At 34.4% G+C, this 26629-nt stretch overlaps 2 protein-coding genes and 1 long non-coding RNA gene across 6 annotated transcripts; 1 reads left to right on the top strand and 2 right to left on the bottom strand.

The window, feature by feature from the left end:
* On the bottom strand, positions 1-10524 carry LOC130052563 (uncharacterized). 2 transcript variants are annotated; one of them, XM_056157785.1, is made up of 4 exons: positions 10396-10510; positions 7482-7553; positions 3247-3340; positions 1-550 (listed from the first exon to the last, which is right to left on the bottom strand). In XM_056157785.1, the coding sequence occupies exons 2-4, from the start codon at positions 7510-7512 to the stop codon at positions 202-204; spliced, it is 474 nt and encodes a 157-aa protein (XP_056013760.1). In that variant the 5' UTR covers positions 7513-7553; positions 10396-10510; the 3' UTR covers positions 1-201. The 2 variants fall into 2 exon arrangements, with proteins under 2 accessions (XP_056013760.1, XP_056013792.1); XM_056157817.1 differs by lacking the exon at positions 7482-7553 and having other exon boundaries at positions 10396-10524.
* Positions 9672-24160, bottom strand: LOC125663858 (uncharacterized). 3 transcript variants are annotated; one of them, XM_056157729.1, is made up of 7 exons: positions 24059-24160; positions 21576-21962; positions 21299-21481; positions 16628-16744; positions 13899-14144; positions 13703-13793; positions 9672-13035 (listed from the first exon to the last, which is right to left on the bottom strand). In XM_056157729.1, exons 1-7 carry the CDS (start codon positions 24081-24083, stop codon positions 12696-12698), a joined length of 1389 nt encoding a protein of 462 aa, XP_056013704.1. In that variant the 5' UTR covers positions 24084-24160; the 3' UTR covers positions 9672-12695. The 3 variants fall into 3 exon arrangements, with proteins under 3 accessions (XP_056013704.1, XP_056013638.1, XP_056013667.1); XM_056157663.1 differs by having other exon boundaries at positions 24019-24151; XM_056157692.1 differs by lacking the exon at positions 24059-24160 and adding an exon at positions 22976-23982.
* Positions 24155-26629, top strand: LOC130052567 (uncharacterized). The gene is made up of 2 exons (XR_008800911.1): positions 24155-25212; positions 26039-26629. It is a non-coding gene; the product is annotated as an uncharacterized LOC130052567 (long non-coding RNA).

Raw genomic sequence — 26629 nt, 5'->3', positions numbered from 1 at the left:
TAAACAGGATTATTTATATATCAAATGTACAGGAGGTTAACAAACATGTTTGAGCAATGTATATATATCAAGCTGCATTCAGTATAACAGCAGCATCGTCGACATATCGTTATAAATATCATGAATTTACATACGTCATGGGCCATAGTGTATGATATATGAAATTCTACAATGATGCTATATATACTCTGCTAGTTTCCCTTAGTCTTCGCATGTTTCAAATGGGAGTCGACATTTTTCGTACAGCGTTGGTTTTTTTTGATCTGCTTTTGGCTTTGTTGTGATAAGCACTTTATTTCTGAAGGACAGCTCGCTGTCTGATTTACACATTTTCCGTTTTCCTTTAGGCTTTGTCACTTCGTCTATTTCCTTGAATTTATTTCGAAGAGGCTGTGCACTTTCCTCGTTGATCACGTGATTTATTACAGCTGCGTCATCTATCTTGTCAGTTTCATCACAGTTTTTGCACACGTCTTCATCGACAGTATCCTTTTGTGTCAAAAGTAGTGAAACTGTTGTGATTTGATTTTGTAGAAACATTAATTTCTTCCTGTGAATATATATAAAAACCGATGATGAATAAATACAGGATGTATTCAGGAAATAACTCATCTATTATAACCATGAAATATCCGGACATACATGTATATCAATTTCAAGTGCTCGAGATCAGGAGCACTTGTATTCCCAGGGAAATGTGATATAATGTAATAATGAAATTCAATGTTCATCTTGTTTTCAACTTTAACTTAATTAAATGTTATGTAGTGTTGTCTTCTTCATTAGTCATTAGCACACCAAATACTCCATTTTACAGAATCAATTTATGAACTGTGTAACTTGAAATGGCAGCAAGATATCATATAAGTCTCAATATACCTGGCGAATTGCCAATACTAAGCTAAAGTGACCATTGTTAAAATGTAAATATGTTAAAAGAGTATTTTATAGAATTTAACGTAGTTCCACACTCCTGTGACATCATAAGATTGTGCAAAGTCAATAATTTAATGACTGGAACATAAATTTTGTTGGAGTCCTTTTCAATAGTTATTGTAAAAAATCTTGTTAGCCATAAAATATTTCAAAAGTCTTAGTTATATTTGAATAGTCAATTATGCGTTTCAAAATATTGAATCCAAGGACAATAACTCTGTTTTCATTAAATTATTTATCAAGTCCATTATGCAATAGATTTCCTATATTTTTCAAAAACATTTTACCAAGGTGATAAGGAATTATTATCTGTGTCTTTTCATGAAATTACATAAAATTTTAATCCATGAGTGGTTTTGAATAGCTCAGTTGTATGGTGCCAGACTTAGGGTTTTTATGGGGGTATACATACTATAAATTATAGAAATAAAAGCTATAGATTTGAAATTATTAAGGAAAAGTATGGATTTTTTTTCATAAATAACTATAACAGATGTACATCTACTAATATAACCAGAAAAAATGATATGTAAACCATGCTATAAGGAAATTGTGTCCATATTTGTTTGTTTTTTAACATTTTGGAGAGTAAGGCTAATTCAATAATTTTGCACTTATCATACTAAAACTTGATGAACATAGTGAAAATGACATGTGTTTTAGTTCTTGACATGTTTCCTGATAAATAAATGCAATTTAAAATTTTTGTTGTTGTTTTTATTTTAAAATAACAACAGATAACTGTTTCCAATGAATTTCATAAAAATCTACATAGGGTACATTACTTCAGTAGTGTCTGTAATGAAAATAAATCTGGAAATCCTTAACTAATTTGCCTTTTCTCATTACTCTTAATGTTAATCTATTGATTCCAAACAAAAAAATGCTACCTAAACCCCAGAAATCCAGGACTAAGGACCCACCTTAAATAGTTTCATTGTTATTGATATCTGTATTAATATAGGGAGGTGACCATTCTACATTGATCCAGTGCCTTTTTATGGGATTCGAAACTGTGACTGTGAGATGTATGAGAGTTTGACTTCTAGGCGGGCAATTCTACTTTCACTTTAAACGGTAAGTTGAAAAGAGCATGCTGCATCTTTGATGTAAAATATCTCGAAAAGGAATCAAGGAACCTATTGCAAATTGGCCTTGTTGGAATGGTTAGGAATTTTACTGAAAGTTGATATCTGTCATTATACTGGGAATCAATTTTTTTTTAATTAGGAGGGGTTGAAAATGGGTATATTTTCCTCATTTTTGTTGATTGTTTACTTCCAGGATGGCAGGTGCCTGAGTGTATCTCGACCCATTTCCAGGCTAGTAGCAGCTGTCATAATGGACCTTTAAAATCTTTCACATATGTACTTTCAAGAACCATATACATTATTTTTGAAAATTGGTTGCCATGGTAATAAAATCTGAAAATTAAAACATGGGCTCCTGAAGGCGTATTTTCCTCCATTTCCTGGTAGTTTGAGACCTATACAGTGGAGCCGCGTAATCCAGACACTTTGGTTCCCAGCAAAATCTCCCTGATAATTGAAGCATCCGGATAATTGGATCGAACATTTTTTTTATATATAAGTAACCAAGATGCTTACTTTATTGATGAGTAGTGCATTAAACACACTTTATCCTTTGATTTAACCATTTACAATAGTAAATAAATCATAAAAATGTTAACATATATAGGTATAGAGTAAGAGACACTCCTAGCGGAGTCATCATACAGGCATATGAATATTATCACACACGCCACACGCGTGATACACCACGGCCCCCGCTCCACCCACCACACTTTTACGTGACTATTTTCTCGACTTTTGTCCACTTTTGTTTGTCCTTTTTATGAACACTTTTGATTCCAAAAAGATATTATATTGTATTTTATCGCACTATCCCATTTGTGTGCAATACTGTAGCTGGGAGATCGCTGTTGTGTAATACTTTAATATCTCGCACCTCTAGTCGAGAAACAGTTCATATTATGACATAATTATGTCATCAAACTTTCCGTAATGCTGGTATGTCTTCCAGCCATTTGTTTTTCTCGGTTTATTTTTCATGACTTACTTAAGACTGCCCCCCCCCCCCCAAATTACAGTCCTGTGGGACTTAGTAAATGATAAGCTTTTACGCTATAACATGTTTTCTGTCTTGCTAAGATATGGAAACAAACAGAGCTGCAATATTGCCTTGGATTCATAGTGAGGTTTTAACATAAATGTACATGTATTTATAGACTTTGTACATGCATAAAAAGACACGAGTTTGATGTTCTGCAATTACTGCGACCAATCTTACCGTATATACAGAAACAAGACGAGAAGGGAGATGACAATCGTCACACCGAAGACAGTTTGGGCTCCAACTAAAGTTGTCAGCACTATCAACTTCTCTGTCAATGAATGTAATGATAATACATTAATTTTCTTTATAAAAAACTGCATAATTACTAAATTAAACACTGAACACCATTCAGCATATGAAAATATGATACAGTTATCATATGTTCATGTGTACCTTTAACAGATTTAAATTTATTATTTTTTTTTTTTTACCTTTCCACAGTTTTAGCGTTTGATACATTTACAAATTGTAGTACTTGATAAAGTTCCATTTTCTCATGAATTCGCTGTAGGTGTGAATTATGCGCATATGAATCTTCATGAATATTGTACGTCTTTTTTAACTGCTGAAAATTCCGACAGAAATGAAAGTAGAATTTAAATATAAAAACAATTTTCAGTTTTGTACTGCAACTCTTCACGCTGGCAAACTTTTCCAAACTAAAGCGCCCCATGCAGTGTACCAGCAACATCGCAGTTCATATCAACGTGCATTAACATCGCAGTTCATATTCATCGTGCATTAACATCGCAGTTCATATTCATCGTGCATTAGCATCGCAGTTCATATCATCGTGCATTAACATCGCAGTTCATATTCATCGTGCATTTTCAAAAATGAGATTTGTTTCTTAAAATACATCACTCAAGTGCAATGCATGAATTAATCGAAAATGTTTGCAAGCATCGAACTTCAATAGTCTCCTTTTTTAATAATGAATAAGTGAAGATCAGGAACGTTGATCAATCTCATAACTCCTATAATAGATATAGAATCAATAGCACGATAAACACGGACCCCTGGACACACCAGAGGTGGAATCAGGTATCGAGGAGGAGTAAACATCTCATGTTTTGTCAGGTCACACCCGCCGTGATTCCTGCATCTTTAAAATACTTCAAAATTTATCTATAGGTGCAAATTAGTGTCGGCAAAATGCTTTTATTAAGACATAAATTTCTGTTTTGAAAATGAATGAGGGTATAAACCGCAGCGGTTTACGTACTATATTTTATTAAGTTGTTCTGTATTCATACGTACAGTGTACGCGTATAATCAGCGCGTTCAGGAGGAAGTGACTATTAATGCAATTTTGAATGACATCAACGACCAAAACATTGGGAAATCTTAATATTTACAGTTGAAAAATCAGGTTCGTAAGGTTTTAGATTCAAATGCATTTACAAGGAAAACTTGCATGGATTAGCACAAAGTTGGAAATACGCACGTGCCGGAAGAAGCTTTAGCGACCGACAAAACCTTTATGTGATTAGCTGTTAGTCTGATCCCCTATTGTGGTTTATATAGTTTTCATAATTTTCATCATTTACAACAAATCACATTTTTCATGTCTACATTAGTGTTTATTTGATTGCTCCTAACTCAGCAAAAACAGAGCTGAGATTGTGCAACATGAAGAAACTATGGACCGACAGACTCTCCTTGTATTAAATCAACTTTACATCATAGAGAAAGGGAAGAAAACATGTGATTGATTGATTGAATATTGTTTAACGTCCCTCTAGAGAATATTTCACTCATATGGAGACGTCACCATTGCCGGTGAAGGGCTGCAAAATTTAGGCCTCTGCTTGACGCTTATGGCCATTGAGCAGGGGGATCTTTATCGTGCCCCACCTGCTGTGACACGGGACCCCGGGTTTCGCTGTCTCATCCGAAGGGCCGCCCCATTGTCGCCTCTTACGACAAGCAAGGAATACTGGGGACATTCTAACCCGTATCCCCATGGGATTAAGAAGACACGTGACACAAGAATATGACACCTCTTAAAAGACGATATGTCTGTTACAAAAGTACATCCATAAAACAAAAGATATTTCTTTAGAAAATGTTAAAATATATATCCCAACTTAGAGATTGTTCTGTAGCGGTCAGTATAAGAGGGAATTTATACTGCCTCGCTAGAGAGCTAGCTTTTCTAGTGATGTAGTAGAGTGTCTCTCTTGATCACGCAAGTTAAGCAACGGCGAGCGTGATCAGCATTTGGCTGGGTGACCGCTACACATTATAGTTTTCTATGATAGAGAGGCATCTATTTCACTCGTAAAGATCAATCTTTCACATAGAGCGATATCTCTGGCTTTCATTTAAAGATATATATCTTATCTCTTATTATATCCTTTACTTACTCTTTAACTTAAAGATCTTTATAAGAATTTAAATGAGATATCAGATATCTCTTTAAAGTTAACTGAGCTTTTGAGCCTGCACAGGATGCTACAACTAAATATTGACTGGTTCAATACTAATCCCAATGGTGCAAACATATTACACATCTATTACTGAACTCTATCCAGCTGAAAAAAATGTGTCAATTAAAACTTTGAAATGGTTTTGTAGGGACTATATTTTGTGGCGAAAAAAACTGTAATCAAAAAGTTCTAAATCTGCGTGATATTACAGTTTCTGTTTCATCCAATATATCTTCTATTTTCATACTCCTATACATGTATGTGTATGTATTTCAGTTTTATAATCTATGATAGATGTAGTTCAGACTTGGAACAAGTTCAAATGTTGTAATTCATTAATTTGGTTGATATATTTTTTTCCCCAAACAGAACACCGATTGTTAAAACAATTTGAATTAATTTACTCGAAATTTTGTATAAGAATTCCGTATTTTCAGCAATAATAAAAAAAAATTTGGTCTCCAACCCCCACATTTTTTTGTTTCATTTTAAATTTTAAGACAAGACCTTGAAAATTATATGAAATTTTAGAAATTGACATTACTCCAAACACAGGAGTCTGAAGTTTTATCAATCAAAAAAATCCGGGGGGAAAAATCCACCGTTTTTTTCTTATTAGAAGACGGTGGATATTTTTCCCCGGATTTTTTTTTTTAATTGATAAAACTTCAGACTCCTGTCCTCCTAATATATACATTTGCACTCTCAAATTTGATATCAAGAATTTTTTCGTATATCAAGTGCACAAAAGTCATTATTTATTTCCATTACTAGTATTAAACTTTCTTTAATCTGTAGCGTTAGAAGACATGACTATGTATCTATTTTATGTAATAATTGATTTGTGTTGCTCCTGTTGTGTTGACATCAACAGACAAACCAAGTTTAATTGCATACATTTTAAGTGCAAAAAGGTCATGTTTAGAACACTGAAGCTCAATAACAAGTGTTAGCGACCCCAGTTTTTTCTTTTTAATTTCCTAATTCTCCTTCAATGTAGAAATAAAAAATACACTTCCAAAAAAATTGAAATTACTCCAAATCTCAGGCGCGAACCTCTTACTTTTTTGCTCTAATTTGTGTACAAAGTGCATCGCATTGAAAGTTTTTGCTAAATAGTAGTTTATTTACTTATACTGAATTGACATCAAGCTAAATAAACCAAACAACACGTGTTTTCTAAACAAAACATAGGAAAAAGTATGTTGATGTATAATTCCCCCGGCCTCTTATTTAAGGGACTGGCCCCTAAAACTTGATATGGTTTAAGGAGATTTCTCTTCAACAAAAATATATATATCTCTCTAACTCAAAGAGATATCTCTTTCAATTGTTTTAATTCTGGCCGAATACACACGGCAATGGTGGATCCAGGATTAGTTTTAAAAAAACACGTCTGAAGCCTCCAGTGGGTTCAGGACAAGATCCTGCTAGGGGCAAAAGGTCCAAGGTTTTGAGACTTTAGGTTACTTTTATGGGTTATTCGAGCTATATTTTATACATATTAAAATCAATAAATAACAACAAATAAAGCACATATTTCATGTCCCGGCAATATTCCTGAATATATTCAAGTAAAACATAATTATTTCCCTATTTGTCAAGAGATATGGAGTATAACAATACAGAAAAATGTAAGTTTAATTTTCTATGAGTTCCTGACAAAAATCAAGGAAATCAACTCGCTGAAATTATTTTCACACAACTTGCTAGGTTTATCATGGCGGAATCAATGTTTTCCTTGAACTTCGCCGCCATTAAATGGGAGGTTGGTGGTAGAATGCATAGGAGAAATCATTGTATATGATAAATAAATCAATAAATAGTAAAACGGCCTGTCATATTGCATATGTGTTCTTATACATAAGCTCTGCACAACTTAAACCTTTCACAATCTAGGTCAATATTAGTCGAGTGTATAATGAGTTTGGTATATTTCGGAAATCACATTTTAAGGTACACAAACGTTAAACTCACCATGATTTGTATCATTCCCTGGTGACATCATTAACGTCAATTTGTTCAAAGGAAACGGGTGTTACGAAAGCCCTGTGAAGTACGTAAAAAGTTTCAACGCAAAATATATCAAAAGTAAAATCATGAAGCATTGCAAAGCATTCACATTTACATGTATTGTAAGGAAATATAGAGGTTATGTGTAAGACATTCATTTTCAAAAATGAGATGGGAAACAAATGAATTTAATGAGATATCTTATTTTTCGAATAAATAGTAAAAAGGCTTGCCATAGTTTAAGTTCCACGAAATGCATCTCCTGCACAGAATACCTTTCATCTCGAAACTGACATACTAGAGTAAGGCATTACTACCAGCACATATCATTGTTTATCAAATTTCAAAGTAGGGGACCAAGCGGGGAATAAAAATAGATTGAAAAAGAAAGAAAGATACACCTCAAATATTTTACTTTAACTTCAAAATCTTATTGTGAGGAAGGGGACTTTTGTTCATTACAGGGCATCAGTTCATTAGTTCAACACACACCCTTTAAAACATTTAGTACTATTGCATAAAGTGACGGACGTCACCCAATATATCTTACTTTACATGTAAAAAAAAAAAATCTCAGAAAATTAACATTGTCCACCCCCCCACCCCCCCCCCCCCGATTATATTTATTTGTTATTAGATTCTTTACTTATGCAACTAATCAAAACAACTTTATGTCCTAAAATGAAATATTAGAACAGACAGTTGTTTATACATTTAAGAAATAAATGTCATTTTAGAAAATATACTGACGAACTCTTCTATACATTGTATAAAATATTTTTATGATTTTTTTTCTTCAAATTCCTGGTAAAATCCCCCCGTTATACATGAGGCCGATGTTTAAAATCCACCACCTGAATTACTTGTGGTAATTGTTGACACGTTGTGAGTAGTATTGCACGAAATTTTCCAGACGCTCTTCAAAAGCAATGAAAGGGTAGAAACCAATTTTAACATCGTTGTAAATACACTTACTACTAAAAAAATAGAAAGTAAAACGATGTCACGTGCAGTGATTTGTCGAATCAACCACTCGGTATGATCGTCTAAGATCTGGTCGACAGTTTGTGACAACAGCAGCAAACATGCATACAACAACGTCACTTGCGGAATAGAAATGTACGACGACGACGAGGCAAACAATTGGACACCATGGTAATTCAGAATAGTTTTTTGAATATTGAAACGTCATGATATCTCTCTGCAAAATATCTTACATAGGTTTTCTGACAAATCCAGATTGAACGTCAGAAATGCGGACGGCAAAATATGAGTTTACCGAAGTGTGCATGAACGCTACGTAGACAATTACACCAGACAGATGTGGAGGAGGTGGCATCGTGGGTTGGTGCGTGATTAAGACAATTTTCGCTCCCAGTTGGTCATTTTACACGAAAACATAACTGCTCAACGGTATATAAATGATGTCCTGCAGTCTGTATTGGCATAATCGATACGGCAGTACAGACATTTTGGGCAGCGCATTAATTTTTCAGCAATGCATGCGCTACACACTGCGATATTGACATGGAATTTCCTTCAAAGAAATAGCATCAATATCTTTAATTAACGGTCATGTCCTCATAAGTTAATCCGGTTGAACAGGTTGGGACGAGCTTGGCAGACGTGTGCACAGCCGTCAGCCTCGGCCTCAAAATCAACAAGATAATGGAATGGTGGCATACTATCCCTCAAAGAACAATTCGGACCATCTGTCAGTCAAAAGAACGTCTACGAGCCGTCATAAACGCTAATGGTGGAGATACCCGGTTTAAGTGAACCAAACCAGAATTTCTGCCCACCCCAACCGCCTTTGACCTCCTTTGTAGTCTACCGGGGAATATCAATGACGTTTTAAATTGATGGATATAAGACTTTATGTATCGAAGTATGCATGATGTCATGAACAGCGAGGCTTTACACTAGCATACTTCATGAAGCGCGTTAGTATGTCGGCGTGAAGCGTTGCAGTTCATACCCTCATGTATTTCAAAACTCAAATCTAATTTTCATATTTATATTCTACTTTCATTTCTGTTGGAATTCTCAGTCGTTCAAAGAGACATACTACATGTCAAGGTTCATACACATAAAAGTTCAAAATTACTCCAAGTAACCTCGGGTCATCTATATCATCATAATTAAACGTCTGTACACATTTCATATATTTTATTATTGTTAATTTCATTCACACGAAATAATGATCATTAAACAGATGATGAACAATATTCGGGCTAATATGTTATCCAGACTGTAATGCTTAACACACAACATCAAACGTATAGTCAGATATTCCATAAATAACTTTCATATGATTAATTATTTCACTATTTTGACAATATGAAAATACAGATGAAAGGAAATAATTATCATTTTATATATATAACTTTTCTTTTCTCTAAAATGCTTGCAGTCCGACAAAGGGGTTGGAGTTGGGGGAAGAATTGGAAGGAAAAGGAAGGTGTGATTTTAAATCAAATGATTGTTTGAACTTTATACCAAATTACTCAGATTGAAACTACTTCTAATCTGACAGGGGCAGGTATGTTCCTGTAGGAGGGGGTGGGGATGGGTGGAGGTGCCCCGGTCGAGCCCTTCTCCTACGCTCCTGAGAAAAACATTAGCTTAAATCTGTGAAAATGTTTAAATTGGAAATACATCTTTTATTCGCCTAATTTTCAAATTTAGATTCGGATCTGAATTGAATAAAGTAGAACAAATCTGCTAACTGAGTGGAGATATTTTGATCTAAAACACAATACCTTTTAACGTGTGTAACAAACTTTACGAATCTGCGAAAGAACTGGACTAATGAATAGTAATATTCTATAAATAAGCGATGAAATCAGAAAATGAACAGGGACTTTGTCATACTTACCACACATGAGCGATTCCTAAATCATAAAGTCACACACTTTGGGAAATATTATAGATAATGCCAGTGAGTGACGTCGCTCATCATGTTTTCCGGTTGAAAATTTCAAGGTTATGAGGATTTGGAATTGATGGATGCCACTGATGATATCTTATAACTTCCTGATTAATCGAGAATTCTAAGTGATCAAATATCCAAAGGTCTCAAACAAAGTATTCTCTTATAAGTGTTTTGTATTCATATCACGTTTTATTCTGTTGATGAAATGTTTAAAAACAAGGAAGAAATGTTAATGAAAACCCATTGTAATTAGGATGAAGTCACTAAAATGAAGGTAAATAGCAGTGATCAATCCTATAAAGAATACAAAATGGACTCCTGGGTATACATATGTACCAAAAGTGGGATCAGGTGCCTAGGAGGAGTAAGCATCCCCCGTTGACCAGTCACGACCGCCGAACGCCCTATATCTTGATCAGGTAAACAGAGTAATCCTAGGCAAAATCAGTGTGTAAAGATCAGTCTAACAATGGTGTGGAAACACATCAGACGGCATTCGACTCTGTGACATCTTGTACCAGCAGACTAAATCATTAAAACGAGCATAAAGTTTGCGAAATGCTGATCTTAAACATGACTGTTGAAACCTTTGTAACATCAACTTGTTTGTCAGTAGCTAGCATCGATTTAAAAATTATATCATAGACATAAGATATTCTCGCATATCGAATCATTGGAGAGACATAAACACTATATGCAGGTGATAATGAAGTATTGCTACACAAATGATGGAGAAGAATACAAATGATGGAGAAGCTAAAGTCATCTCGTTCGTCATAAAATTGTGTTTTTAGGGTTGTCGTTAACATCTATGTTCAATGAAATATCCAAATATGAGACATATACGGAAGACTTCGTGGTATGTTTTATTTTGAGTTCATTTGGGGTAGATCGAATCGACATACCAATGTATGCTATGCCACATGATAACCAGATGTTTTCTATATGTTGACTAGGATTGCTGATCTTTAGATAGCGAGTTCGATTCTAGCAGGGGTTTAAGATGGCTGATCTTTAGATAGCGAGTTCGAGTCTAGCAGGGGTTTTAGATTGCTGATCTGTAGATAGCGAGTTCGAGTCTAGCAGGGATTTAAGATGGCTGATCTGTAGATAGCGGATTCGAGTCTAGCAGGGGTTTAAGATTGCTGATCTTTAGATAGCGGGTTCGAGTCTAACAGGGGTTTAAGATTGCTGATCTTTAGATAGCGAGTTCGAGTCTAGCAGGGATTTAAGATTGCTGATCTGTAGATAGCGAGTTCGAGTCTAGCAGGGATTTAAGATTGCTGATCTGTAGATAGTGGGTCCGAGTCTAGCAGGGATTTAAGATTGCTGATCTTTAGATAGCGGGTTCGAGTCTAGCAGAGGTTTGCATTTTCTATTTCAGACTACTCTCCTTCTAAAACGGCACTTTTAACCATCGATGGTGAATACATCTCGCTAGGATATTTTATGTTAATTTGGAATTGCATTTTTATGCTGTTCTTGAAATGAAGACCTTACCGATATACATTCGTAATGTAAAATTTTAAGTCCCTATTCTGTCTAATCGTGGTTTTACACCGCACGAGGAACTTGTATATTCACTTGACGAAGTGCATTCATGTGATTGGTATGAATGAGATCTATTCGAATGGATTTCCGTATATATCCCTGCTTGTTGATTTGACAAATTGTTGTCTAGTGCTTCATGAGAAAAGTTCCTTGTATACTCCTGTGTAAAACTTGAAATTCATCGTGGTGACATCTGTCCCCCCAAATGTCATAATTTGAACAAGCTTGAATTTGCTGATTTGATATTCACTTGACATTATACAAAGTGTGTTTTTGAATCCCCCTATATATATCCCTATATCGACTGTTGTGATTTTATCATGGTCCTAGAGTATGGCAGGTCTTCATGGTATGGCCAAACATGAATTTCCAATAGATAAACTTCCTTGTGATTTTCTGCCTTTCCGGAAAATCGTTTATTGAGAGGAAAGTATTTAAATATTCACTTAATTTTTACTATCCTGCAATTATCAGGCTTTCGAATGGACTTGATTTTTAATTTCTAACTAAACTTGAATCCCGATTGCCCAGGGATACCTGTCTCAGATAATGGTCTAGAGGTTCTGGAGAGGTCTAAAGTAGGAAAAGTAAAGCAACCACGACGACTGTCAAATACGATGTACAAAGTATAATCAGGAAAAATGTCACAGGTGACAAAACATTGATTAAAACTTTAAAAATCAGTAACGGTATCATATTTCGATTTGTTTCTGCAGTTCATACACCCCTTTACCATTGTCATTCTCCAGCAAGAAACGATCGCTCTGTGCGCCCAAGGAGTTCGCCAATGAGTTTACGTCTTGTTCATTGTCACCGTTTGCGTTTTCCTGATTTGAAGTGCCACTTTCATACACAGCATTATTTATACTTTTGACCCTTGGATGGTTTAGGAACTGTAACGGAATCTCCTGATAGTTTCGATTGCTTTCAGATCTCTGTACTTGACTTGTTATTTCCGTGCGTTGCACACGCGTGTCAGAATCAATCTCTTCCAGTCTATGGAATATAGCCTTCAGCAGATCTCTATCCTTTCTGTAAAGTAGAAATGATACGTTAGAATTCTATGGCACTTGGTTCGATACAGAAACCAGGAAATGTATTCATATGAATAGATACTAGTGATTAGAATGCCTTATTGGTATAATACTTAATGACGTGCGACATTTTTGGAAAGGTATAAAGGTGAATCATTGTGAAGAACATGTATATCATTCAACACGCTTTTTCACCACATAGTAATTTTTGCTATTTTCATAGTATCTCGAAACCGTGTACTACATGTAAAATTGCAATGAATTCGTTCGAGAAAGGTCATTTATATAGAATGGACACGAAACCATGAATTTAACATTTCTTGAAAATGGATTCAGGCAAAAAACTGCGAAATATAAAGTTACATGAATAGAATTCTTGTTACGCATTTTCGTGGAATGTGTAGATGTTACAGTTTCATTTGGGGTGTAATTTCGTGGATATGAATTCTATACATTAACACATTACATTAGATCTTTGTGAATTTCGTTGTTGTTTGAAGTTAGTGAGATGGAGGTACCCACGAAAATTAAACCACCACAAGATCAAATCATTCAGGCTATCTCAATTTAAAATGATGATAATAAACATTTCCAATATTGTTGAAAAGCATCTTGAAAATTAGTATTTAAATATTTCTTTTCCACAGTATGATAAATTATATTACCTTCTCTGGATGACGGAACACAGGAACAGGAATATCACCAGCAACATGATAGCAGTAAAGATAAGAACCAAACTCCTTATCTCAGCTTTGTCTGACAAAAAGATCAAATTACCATGGGATATAATTCAATGCAGGCTTATCATAATGACCATGATTATGTTTCTATATGGATGGTCTTCCTGCAAACTATACTTACCATTACTTGAGTTATCACCTTTTCTCATTTTGCTCGTAGTGGTACCACCATTTTTGGGATTAATATTCCCCGAATAGGATGATTTTGAGATAGCAGCTGTATTGAGATCTGCTGTCGACAGTAATGTTGAAGTTGAGTTTTCCATTGATGTGCAATTCAAAAGACTCTCTGAATCATTTATTGACTGACTGTTTTCGTTGGTGTTGGCAGTTAATTCTTCTTTCATACAATAAAATGTTACATTTCCTGCAAACAAAACAAGACAATGACCAAAAGCAATTATAAACCCTTAAATATCAGCCATTACCCTGCTTCTATGATAAGTTTAATGCTATGATTTGATTAAATACTTTATTTTCAATTAAAACATTGTTGTGACGTCAGTTCTTTGTCTTGACAGTACTTTATTTTTCATACTATACTGAACATAGTCCAGTATTATTAAGAGCAGGCCAATATTATGAGAAATACTGTTTTAGATAGAAAAATGTTTGTAAGGGATACAAGACTCCAATGGTCTATTATGTCAGATACGGGACTGGCACGAGCCGCGTAGCGGCAAGTGATCAGTCCCGTTTCTGACATAATAGACCATTGGAGTCTTGTATCTTACTTAAAACATTGTCTCATAACTACATGCGTGCGATGATTTAATAGCGTTTTTACGAGATGGAAAAAAAATATTGTAATTCGGACCATACAGCTTTAAGCTTTAAGCTTTATGGGTTATCCTTAGGTTATTATATCATCATATGTAATATCATGATATTCATACAGTTACTTATTCTTTAACTGTTATAACTGCATAGTGCTATAGATTATGCCAGTTTCATTTTGTTATTTTAAGGTGACTCCATACTCGCAGTTTTATCTGATACAAGTTTGAAAAGTGTATTTATTTCCATTCATTAGAGTTAAAACTAACAAATTATCAAATAAAATACATAGGTCATCACACTTTTTAAGATGAGAGACGTACATAAACAGAATCGTATATCACCGTCAGAAAATTGCTATTTTCCGTAAACAACGTAATAAAATTTTCATAAAAGCTGGTTATGACGATATAGTATCATTCATAACAATTTCATGAAACTATATCTTCACAAAAATATACAAAATGTCTGTAAAAAATAAAGGAAATCTATCGCATAATAGACTAGATAAAGAAATCAATAGAAACAGAGGCATTGCCCTTGGATTCAATATTTTGACATGTATCATTGATTATTCCTTTAAAACTTAGACTTTTGAAATAGTTTATTTCTAACAAGATTTTTTACAATAAGTATCGGAAAATACTCCAACAAAATTTATGTTCCTATCATGCATAAATCTAAATAGATAATTGATTTTGCAAAATCTGATGACATCACAGGAGGGTGGAATTACTTTAAATCTATAATCATGACATTCTGGGATTTTTATACTTGAATAAAATGAAAGGAAAAAAAAAATGCTGTAATACATCAATATATGTTGTAAAACAAATTCCTAAATGAATGAAGAACATTTGTCATTCAATATAAATTAATCGTCTGCATTCTGAGAGTCATAGATATGCAAACATGGCGATGCACAGACGAGTGTTTCTTGGACTCTATTCGAAGCAATTGATATAATCCGTGAACATCAAACTAAATACTTGAAATATTTTTGCAAAATAGTTACAAAATAGATATAGAATACCCCTACCATCTCACCCTTTTCGTCAGCAAAAACAATGTAGACCATTTCGGAAACTGCCATGACGTCACAGTGACCTAATTCCTAGCTACATGTATATACAAAAAGATCGGCTATTTATTTCTGAGGCGATAGCCTAGGCTTTTATATTTCAAACAACATTTCGAGACCAAGGGGGTTATCCTGCAACATACACGAAAACAAGAACGTTATTTCTTAAATATAGGGCTGGGCAAACACGGACTCCTGGATATACTAAAGGTTGGATCAGGTGCCTAGGAGGACTACGCATCCCCTGTCAATCAATCTCATAACTACTACATGTATATAAAGAATCCACAATGCTACGTATTAGTACCTAACCTTTTTTACCTTAATTATTCTAACTTAACATTTGCTCTCTAATTGTGCCTAACTTTTATATTTTTGCACAAAAGTTATACAAGACACTAAAATGTCCTACGACTCGAACAACCAAATTGTCAATGTCTGGTTGTTCGTGTCGTTGGTCGTTTTATTGCTTTGTATAATTTTTTGTATTTGACCTTGCATTCACGTTGTGGATCCGACACGTACCATCGAACATGTATATCTGCTGGTGGACACTCTATCCCCGAGGATACTTGTCGCTCGATATATATTCTCTTCACCTTCTTTCTCTCTCTCAATTAAAAAAGAATTTCAAAAAATAGTTCGACGTGGAACGATCTTCTTCAGCTGTGTTTAGTTACACATTTACACAGTGATTGCAATGTAATGTGCCAATATACTGACGATTTGGATCTTTCTTAAGTCAAACTTTACCTACAATTGTAGCCTACTGATTGGATAATGTACAGAATGTCAAAGTTTCATTATTGTGGCATGCTGGATAAAAAAACCCCACTAGACTAAAGTACTCTATCGCTACTTTAATCAGCAGAGTACTGACTTGCTACTTTAATCATTCGAGTACTCACTCGCTACTATAATCAGTAGGGTACTCAATCACTACTCTAATCATTAGAGTATTTACCCGCTACAATAATCATTAGAATACTCACCCGCCACTTTAATCAGTACTCGACTCTCTGTAGAATGAGTCTTTATTTTCACGAGAAGTTTCTCTTTTGAAGGGGGAACTTTGACTCCATATAAATCAACATTGTAGTTCTGGTGTTCTAGAGTATCAAAAATAAATAGATGATAGGTGTAGATAACGAACAGCGATCAATCTCATAACTCCTATAAGCAATACAAAATAGATAGTTGGGCAAACACGGACCCCTGGACACACCAGAGGTGGGATCAGGTGCCTAGGAAGAGTAAACATCCCCTGTCGACCGGTCCCACCCGCTGTGAGCCCTATATCTTGATCAGATAAACGGAGTTACCTGTACTCAAAATCAGTGTGCCAGGAACGGCCTAACAATCGGCATGAAACACTTCAGACAGTATTTGACCCAATGATAGGTTGTATTTGCAAACTAGATCGTTATAACGACCATATAATTTGCGAAATGCTGGCATTAAACGAGACTATTGTAACCCCTGCACCATCAATTAATTTGTCAGTAGCCTACTTCGATTTAAAAACTGATCATACGCAAAACAAGCTCTTGCGTATCGAATCATTTGAGAGATATAAACACCATATGCAGGTGATAATGAAATATTGCTACATAGATATGGGAAGTTGACGATGGAGTAGCTAAAATCATCCCGTTTTTCATAAAATTGAGTTGTTTGTTTGCCGTTAACATATACTATTAACATATAGTTTCAATAAAATGTCTAAGTATGAAGCAGAAGTGGACGACTCTGTGGTGTTTCTTTTTTGAGTTCACTGGGATATATCGAATCGACATATGAATGGAAGTAAATTCAAGTTCAAGGAACTGATGGGATGATTCGCGGTGGTTTAAAGAGCATGTGATTGGCAACACCTATCACCATACGATTAAATCTGTATTCTGGTGTTGAAAAATCCAAGTACGGACTAGCTTTGCTTTTTAAAAAAGTATTCAAAACTCTAAATGGAGCAGGTAAAGTTTTGTGCGAATATGATGTAGACGAAATTGTGTGCTGACGTAAGGTTAAAGTGAATCAAATGTGACATCATATATATTTGATCTTTTATATGAACGATGCCCATGACTGCGTTTACGTCTTTGTATATTTGGAAAAGTCCCATAACATGCACATTATTTCCTAATGGACTTGTAATATTTTCTACATTGTATACGTTGTCTATGAACCCAAATGGAAATACAGTGCCCAATGTCTTCATCTAGTTATCTTCTCGTTGTCTACGAAAGGGGGGTTGTTATGATGGTAACCTTTTCTACAATTCTGACTCTCATGGATAGACTGGAATAATGTAGATGAATGCATATGGAAATGTTTATAGACAAATTTGATTACTGCCAGTATTGATTTGAAACCTGTGTCCGGATAGTCTTTTACTTAGTGACTCCTTAGAATTATCTATATAAATCAGTCCTCAAAGGTTAAATTCAATTGCATAGACAACATTCGAAGATATTTATTATTGAACTCTATCAAGTTGAAATTTTTTGTGTCGATTCAAATTTTCATAGGGTTTGACCGTAAAATAGAGTTTATGAAATAAACTAATTTTTGGCAAACTGTAGGCTTGTATATCTTATTAGAGTTATCTCTCTTGTACTGTTCATGTTTAGCGCAAGGGGAGGTAATTTTGATTGTTGAGTTAATCAACTTTGCATATAAAGGGCGCATATTGGCGCATTCTAGAAATTTCTAAATTAATGGCTGGACAAGTCCAGAGTAAACAAAATTTCATTTCTGAAGATCATTAGGGCCTATAGCCAGAGCACATGTAAGTCAATTTGTGTTGCATATATTTGAGTGTACCTGTTTGAGTGTCATCGGATGCTAACCAGTGTTAACCTGGACCTGATATAGGTAAACGTTAATTCGATATTACCGAGGAAATCGGCATGGATGTTGTAGTCATTGGAAGTTCCCACGTGAAACGTTTACAATCCTATATACAGAGCAAACCTGAGCTCAAAAACTTTAACTTGAATAATGTAAATGTTAAAACACACTTGTATGGGATAAGCGGGGGAAACATTACAAATTCAAGGGATGTGAAAAAATTGAATTCATTCATCAACATTGTGGGAGCGTCGCCCAAATGCCTGATAATTCAGATTGGGGGGAATGATATGGACTCCCTAGATATTACGCCCCAGGAAGTGATTTTTAAACTCATTGCGATGGCACAGGTGTGGAAAGTGCGATATAACTTCAAACAAGTGTTTGTGTCAACTGTTGCCAAGGGAAGTAACTCGTGTGGTACAACCTTCGCAATACAATGAGAACGTGAGAGAGGCAAACAAGTTATTAAAGGCAGAATTGTCTCGCGCACCAAACAGTGCCATAACATACTGGAAAATCAAAGGGGTGAAGAAATCTATGGATAGTAATTATGTAGACGGGGTACACTTCAATTGGCAGTTTGGCATGCCAAAATATTTTCGGAACATTAGAGGGGCCATCCTGACAGCTATACGACACAATTAAGTTAAGTATAACATGATGGGTTTTTGAGAATGATGGGCTTTTAAAAATATAAATTATATAATAGATAACACAATGTTATACTTCACAGATGGCTCATTACTGGATGGATAATACTACATTAAATCAGTAATTTTTTGTAATAACCAGTTCATATGGAATTGGTCTTATAATGCTGTATGGAGATTACTTATAGAGCGTATGATAATTTAGCCAATTCACATATGGAATTGGTCTGCCAGTTCAAATGGAATTTGGTTTGATGCTATATTAGAAAGATGTTCATATGGAACTTGTGGTTCAATGGAACCCTGAATTTGATAAGTATATGTTCAAATGGAACAGTTGAACAGTTCATATGGAACTGGGCATTCAACATATTTCAGTTCATATGGAATTGGAATAGGGTAACTGATACTCAGTTCAGATGGAACTGATGTGTTTATAAGGAGCACCTTGTGTATCTGTTTCTCATGGTATTTATATTTAAATCAGAGTGAAATATAATTACCAGAGATAAGCTGATATTTCACATTTTATGTATCTGATTAAATCAGCAGAACTATGTATGCGAGTCTCTGCATGATATTACAGTATCTGTTTCATGGAATATATCTTCTGTTTTAATACTCCTATACGTGTATTTCAGTTTTATAATTTATGATACAAGTAGTTGAGACTTGGAACTAGTTCAAAAGTTGCAATTTATAAATTTTGTTGATATATTTTTCCGAACATAACACCGATTCCTAAAATAGTTAAAATTAATTTACTTGAAATTTTGTATAAAAATTAAAAAAAGAATTTTCACCAATAATTCAAAAATTTGATCTCCAACCCCCACTTTTTAAAGCTCAATTTCGAATTTAAAGACAAGACCTTGAAAATTATATGAAATTTTAGAAATTTACATTAGTTCTAATATGCCTTTTTAGCCGAGTTGTGTAGCAAATCTCGGCTTTTAAATTGGCGAAGGATGGATGTCCAGCCGGGCAGGCGGCCGTCCGGGCGGGCGGGCGGCGTCCACAATTAGCTTGTCCGGTCTCTAATTTTCATACTTTTTGGTGGATCTTTGTGAAACTTGCATAACATGATCACATCTAAAAGAGGAAGGTTCCTATTTATTTTGAGGTCCAAAGGTCAAGGTCACTTTGTCACTAAATACCATCAATTTGAGCTTTCCTGGTCTCTAACTTTCATACTACTTTGGGCATCTTTGTGAAACTTACATAACATGATCACATCCAAAAGAGGAAGGTTCCTATTTATTTCGAAGTCAAAAGGTCAAAGGTCATGGTCTCTTTTTAACTATGTACTGTAGATTTGAGCTTCCGTCTAACATTTATAAATGTACTTGCTGGTGCATGTTTATCAGACTTCAAATCCTGATGACATTCAAGATTCATGTTGCTTTTGAAATCCAAAGGCTAAAGGTCAAGGTCATTATCACACTAAATACTTATTGCGGTCATTCAAAGCTTCATACGTATAAACTATATTAAATACGTGCATGTTTTTACTTCGTGAATGCAAGCGTGCATAATTTTCCAAACTGCAACTCGGCCATACACATCTTTGATGCGTTTTAGCGATTTTTAAACTCTCAAATTTGACATCATGAATTTTTTTGTATATCAAGTGCATAAAGGTCATTATCTATTTCTATTACTTTTGTTAAATTTTTTATCTGTATCTATTTTATATGATGATTGAATTGTGTGTTACTGATATCTTGTTGACATTAAAAGACAAATCAAGTTTAACTGAATACATTTTAAGTGCAAAAACGTCATGTTTAGAACAATGTAGCTCAATAACAAGCATTGCGACCCCAGTTTTTCTGTTCGATTTCCTAATTCTCCTTCAACGTAAAAATTAAAAATACGCTTCCCCAAAAAATTGACATTACTCCAAATGTCAGGTACCAACCTGTTTAATAAACATTCAAACTCCCATTGTCTCTCCAATTTGTAATTGATGACTTATCATATATGAGAGAATAAAACCATACTTTTCGATATTTTTGTTTCCAGTTTTTATTCCCAGGCGCAAATATACTTAAGAAGATAAACATAATGTTTATTTTTTCAAGTATGTATTAAAATAAGTGTATTTCTATCTGTCGTATATACAATTTGATTATTTACTTTGAATTGATAACATCTAACCGTAATGAAGGATTCCATTGTCAGACATCATAAGTTCCACCATAACAGTCTGTAAAATTTCGACTCGTGACACGTCACCACTTATGTGACAAGAACAATTACCCTTGTTACCAGTCGACTGTAGATAAATTTGGGGACTTCTGGTATCTTTTCTGCACACACATGTATCAACGACTTGATAATCTACAAACATGGAGAAAAGTGGATAAATGGAGACCAGAGATTTCCAAAGAATTTCTAGGACATCAAATTTCTCACTTGACATTCATTACACTACCTTGGATACACTCATAGACAATGCTCTGTCGAAATGACGCATTCTGAAGCCCTGGTCGTTTGGAGTCTTTGCAGGATTTTCGAAGACTTGTCTCCATTGTTTGAAAATATTCGTTTGACAGATTACACCGGTTTTTGCCATTGCACATCTTGACAGCAGATGCAAAAGCACTGTTGTTTCTTTCTGTCCGATGGTTGACTGGGAACTGGATACCACAATACACAGCGTTCGTGGTGTTACACCCGAGGACAATGTCGATAGGTGATAATCTTTGAAACCCATCCTCGATGACGTGATGTTTGATATAAATTGTGTGATTTATGGGGCATTGGCAATCGTAGTTCTTCCAGTCTTTTGTTTTCTTGCATGAAGAATTGATCAACGAACCTTTCAGTTCAAAACAGAAACATTCATAGACTAATATCAAGAAAAATTCATTCTGAAACAAATAACTATTATGCATAGACAATATTTGAACAGAAAATCATTATCACTTTCGAATAGATATATGTTATTCTGTTTTATTAGTGGCATGTTTTTATCTGCTTGGAATTTCTAGAAACAAGTGAAAACCATAACCTTAACATTGAGTTTGGTCTGTAATTATTCAAGATTTTAAATCAAAGAAAAGGAAATAAAGATTAAGAATTAAAGTTCCCGAATCTTTGGTGTTATAATCAAGTTGGAATGTTTTGTTTCCTAATTTTGAAAATCTATATCTTGATCACTGAGTTCCACTGAAGTTACCCAAAGGTATCTGACTTCGAACCGTACTTTGTAAGTATTTTCATTGTAATCAAACTCAATTTTCAATTCTAGCTAATTGTTTTTGCAAGAATATTCGATATAAAAGCCATTGAGTTACACAATAAATGAATTGAACATGTTTGAATCACGGTATGAGAAATAGGCAAATCACTTGCATGACGGTAGAGTGTACATCATAATAAATTTTATCACAAGATAGTCAAAATAATGTCATATGTTTGGTTAGATACAGGAAGTGTCAGTGTGCTAACATATTACTGTTGAAAGACCACTCTTTGATATAGCATTCCTCGTCAAAACACTGGTGGACTGTTAGTCCCCGAGGGTCTCTACAGCCCAGTAGCTAAGTACTTCGTTACTAGCTTGAAAATACGGATGTATATTTAATTGCTGTTATAAAATTTAGAAATTCATTTCAAAATTAAGGATTATCTCCCTCATGCATAGCTCTTATCCTTAGACGAATATGACTCCAGCTTTTTTTGGCACGCTGTTTTTGGCTATAATAGCTCTAAAACTTATTTCGGATTTCAAACATTTCGGTTGAGCATCACCGAAGAGACATTATTGTCGAAATGCGCATCTCGTGCATCAAAATTGGTACGTATAAGTTTTACATTGTAAAGAGTTACCTTTAATGTTCTGGATGAGAAGAACTACTACTACCACAAGATACACCATCGTCGTCCATTGAAAATATTAATCATTAACAATGCGGAAGTAAACAAGTAGGATTCTTTTTTTGGAATTCATCTGACCTCAGTAGCATGGACCTTAGATATGTCCTCATCAATAAATGTGCATCGACATGAGGATGTGAAAAGTTATTTATAATGCATAGAATATAGGTTACTCTCTGCTAATAAGAGCAGAGAAGTGCATGGTCACAAACTATATGTTAAGGATTGTTTTACTGATATATAGATGCTATGGCTTATGGTGCTTCAAAGGTTGATTAATATATAAAGAAGCAAAATAAAGGTTCAGTTTGACTAGTGATTAAATGTTATGGACTCAGTCACAAGCTTAGAAGTCCTTTGACAAAAATTATTGAGAATACCTTATTTCGTGGGACCGAATTTTATTTCTTGGGAACAAATTTTTATTTCGTGGGAACGAATTTTATTTCGTGGGAACGAAGTTTTCAAAACAAAATCTTCCACCTGTCCTAAACCAGCCACTGTAATTTTGATATATAATCATTCAAGAGTTTAAATGTAAGAAAATAAAATAAAGTTTTAGAATTAAAGCTCGTGAATCTTCTTTGTCAGAATCAAACAGCTATAGTCAATTGTCTTTTTTAAAATCACATTGTGACCAAGTTGGAAGGGTTTATTTCCTAGTACTGAAAATCTTCATTTTGACCACTGATTTTCAGGGAAATCACCCAAAAGTTTATTTCGATCCGTATTTTTGAGTGTTTTCAAATTATCAAACTCAATTTTCGTTTTCAGCCAAATGTTTTGCAGAAATATTTGATATAAAAGCCATTAAATGAGACAATGAAATGGATTGAACAAGTTTGAATCACGCTATGAGGAATAGACAAATCACTTGACTGACTGTAGAGTTTACATTAGAATAAATTTTATCACAAAATAGACGAAAGAACGTTTTATCGTTGGTTAAATACATCATAACACTCATCATTATCGAAATACTTGTAAAGAGTTACCTTTAACGTTTTGGATGAGAAGAACTACTACTATATTTACCACAAAATACATCCTCATCGACCATAGAAAATATTAATCATTAAAAATGCGGAAGAATAACAAGTAAACAAATATTTTCTGTCCTTCCTTCTGTCTCTGTAACACGAATACTAAATAAGCCCTCATAAGTAAATGTGCACTGAGACAAGGCTGTAAAAACTAGTTTATGAACAAGTGAAGTGACGGATAGTGATCAATTTCATAAATCTATATTTGATACAAAATCATTCTTCCGCTTGAAACCATCCATATGAAACGCACAAAACAACATCCTATTCCTACACAGGAAATTCACATGTACTTTAATCTAAGCTGGAGTACCACGAGTGAGAATAAATAGTCCGGATATGAAATATCATAATGTACACAGCCTCCTTATGGTTTAAAGAGAAGAACCCACAGTGCTGTAAAGAAAAGTAATTCAGTGTACTATATGGCGTCACAATGAAACAGTGTTTCATGACACAAGTCCAGCGTTGTATCGCTGGGAAAATGTCATACATGTATTTTACTGTCATCACATGCTATAAATCTGTTTGTAAAATCGTTATTTTGTTATTTTATGTTTATTTTGTATAAGTCTTCACATTTTAATCTATTATGTATGGCAGTTTGATACTTTACTGAAACCTTCGATTCGTCCCTGATTAGCCATAGAGATATAGAAGAAGATAGTCAAATGCGTGATTACAACGGTATGGTCTAAACGCAAGATGAGGATTGTTTGCTGGTATTTTTGTGATAAACCAGCAAAAAATCATGTTTATTATATTTTTAACAGTGAAGTACTGGAATTTATCCGTTGAATAAAAGTTGTTATTTTTACGGTTATTTTTTTTCATACTGTGAAAATAAGAAGTGTTATTTTCACATTGTGAAAATGATAACCGGGACTATTTGCCGACAATATTTATCCGTAATACAAAAGATCATTCATATTACGTTATATGTATAATTGATTTTTAATGTTTTTTTTTATTTGAATGCCCAAAAATAATCACTTGGGGGAATTGCTTGATCCGCCTACCAAAGCAGAAAATGTGTCATGCCTTGCAAAATGCACCAGATGATGTCACGTCATATCGATTGACATGGATCTGTGACGCTTAGTTTACTGTGTTGGATTTCATTTGGCGACAATGCTGCATGCTATGGTAAGTTATGTTGGAAACTTTTTTAAATACAAAAAGTCCAAATTATAGGCCTATAGCTTTTTCTGGTATATGACGTATGATGTTGGGCCTAAATTTAAAATTCCCGGTACTTTCAGTCAAAGCGACTCAAAAGTTGATCATGTGCTGTGAAGTAAACATTAGGCCTACATATGTAGCCTACACATATCTTCTGTTATCAAGATTCATTGCAAACTCCACCTTCAGTTTTCAAATTTGATCAATAAAGTACAATAAAACCAAACTGGCGATTTCTCGCTCCGTCGGTATGTTTGAAAGTGAATCCTTGCGAAGTGCAAGCGATTTGTATTTATCAGTGTTTATACAGGAACAACGCTGAAGGAAAAACCACATTCGTGAAAATATCAAGAAAATCCTGTCTCACTCGTGAAATAAATTCTGTATACAACAACAAAACATTGAATATCCTCCATATTTTCATTTACTTTGCTAAGAAAAGGTACGAGGTACAGTGTATTCCTTTTGTAACTGATTGGTGTTGTCGAAAAATGCCTCTAAATATGACGATGTTTTTTTCTTTGGCCACATATTTTACATGTTATAATTTTTGTGACATATTTCACTTTAAAGAAAATCTGACAGCGCTTTATATATCTAACTACTTTTGATTTGCGATGAGACGATTAATTATATGACCTTCAGAACGTTCATGTGACTTGCATGTATACATCGACGTAGAAAAAGTAGATTCTCTCTGTGATGCTTGATATTCCTAACTTTGTTAACATTTACATGTTAGCATGAACAAGTGAAGATTACAAACAGTAATCAATCTCATATATTCTAGCTATAGACGATACAAAATTAGGATAATGGCAACACGGACCTGAAGAAATACCAAAGATCTGACCAGGTGCCAAGGAAAAGTCAGCATTTACTGATGACCGTAATGCACGAATGTGTCCGACATCTTGCTCAGGCAAATGGAGCAATCCAAAGTCAAAATCAATATGTGAGGAACAGCCTCGAATTGGTATGAAACACGTCAGACAATATTCGACGCAGTGATATCTTGTAATTGAAAATTAGATCATTATAATGACCAAACAACTTGCGGAATGTTGATTTTAAACGTGACCGTCGAAACCCCTGTCACATGAAAAATGTATGTAAGTAGTATGCCTCGATTTAAACATTGGTTATAGATAGAACATGCGCTCGCGTATCGAATGTGTATTCTAGCATATTTCTAGTTTATTTAATGCCTGAAATTGACTTTACTAATATTAATGCACATATATACTCCTTTGTCGAAGTATATTCAGTTAATCCTTTAAAAAAAATCAAAGCAATGGATGCTGCAAATGTAACGAGAATGACTTAGGATAAACAGAGATGGATTGTGTACAACAAATAAAGCATTTCTTTATGACGTATA

The sequence above is a fragment of the Ostrea edulis genome, chromosome 1, assembly GCF_947568905.1.
Source record: "Ostrea edulis chromosome 1, xbOstEdul1.1, whole genome shotgun sequence".
NCBI classification, from domain to species: domain Eukaryota; kingdom Metazoa; phylum Mollusca; class Bivalvia; order Ostreida; family Ostreidae; genus Ostrea; species Ostrea edulis.
Note: the sequence above shows the minus strand (reverse complement) of the source record. Positions and strands in the feature narration are given on the sequence as shown.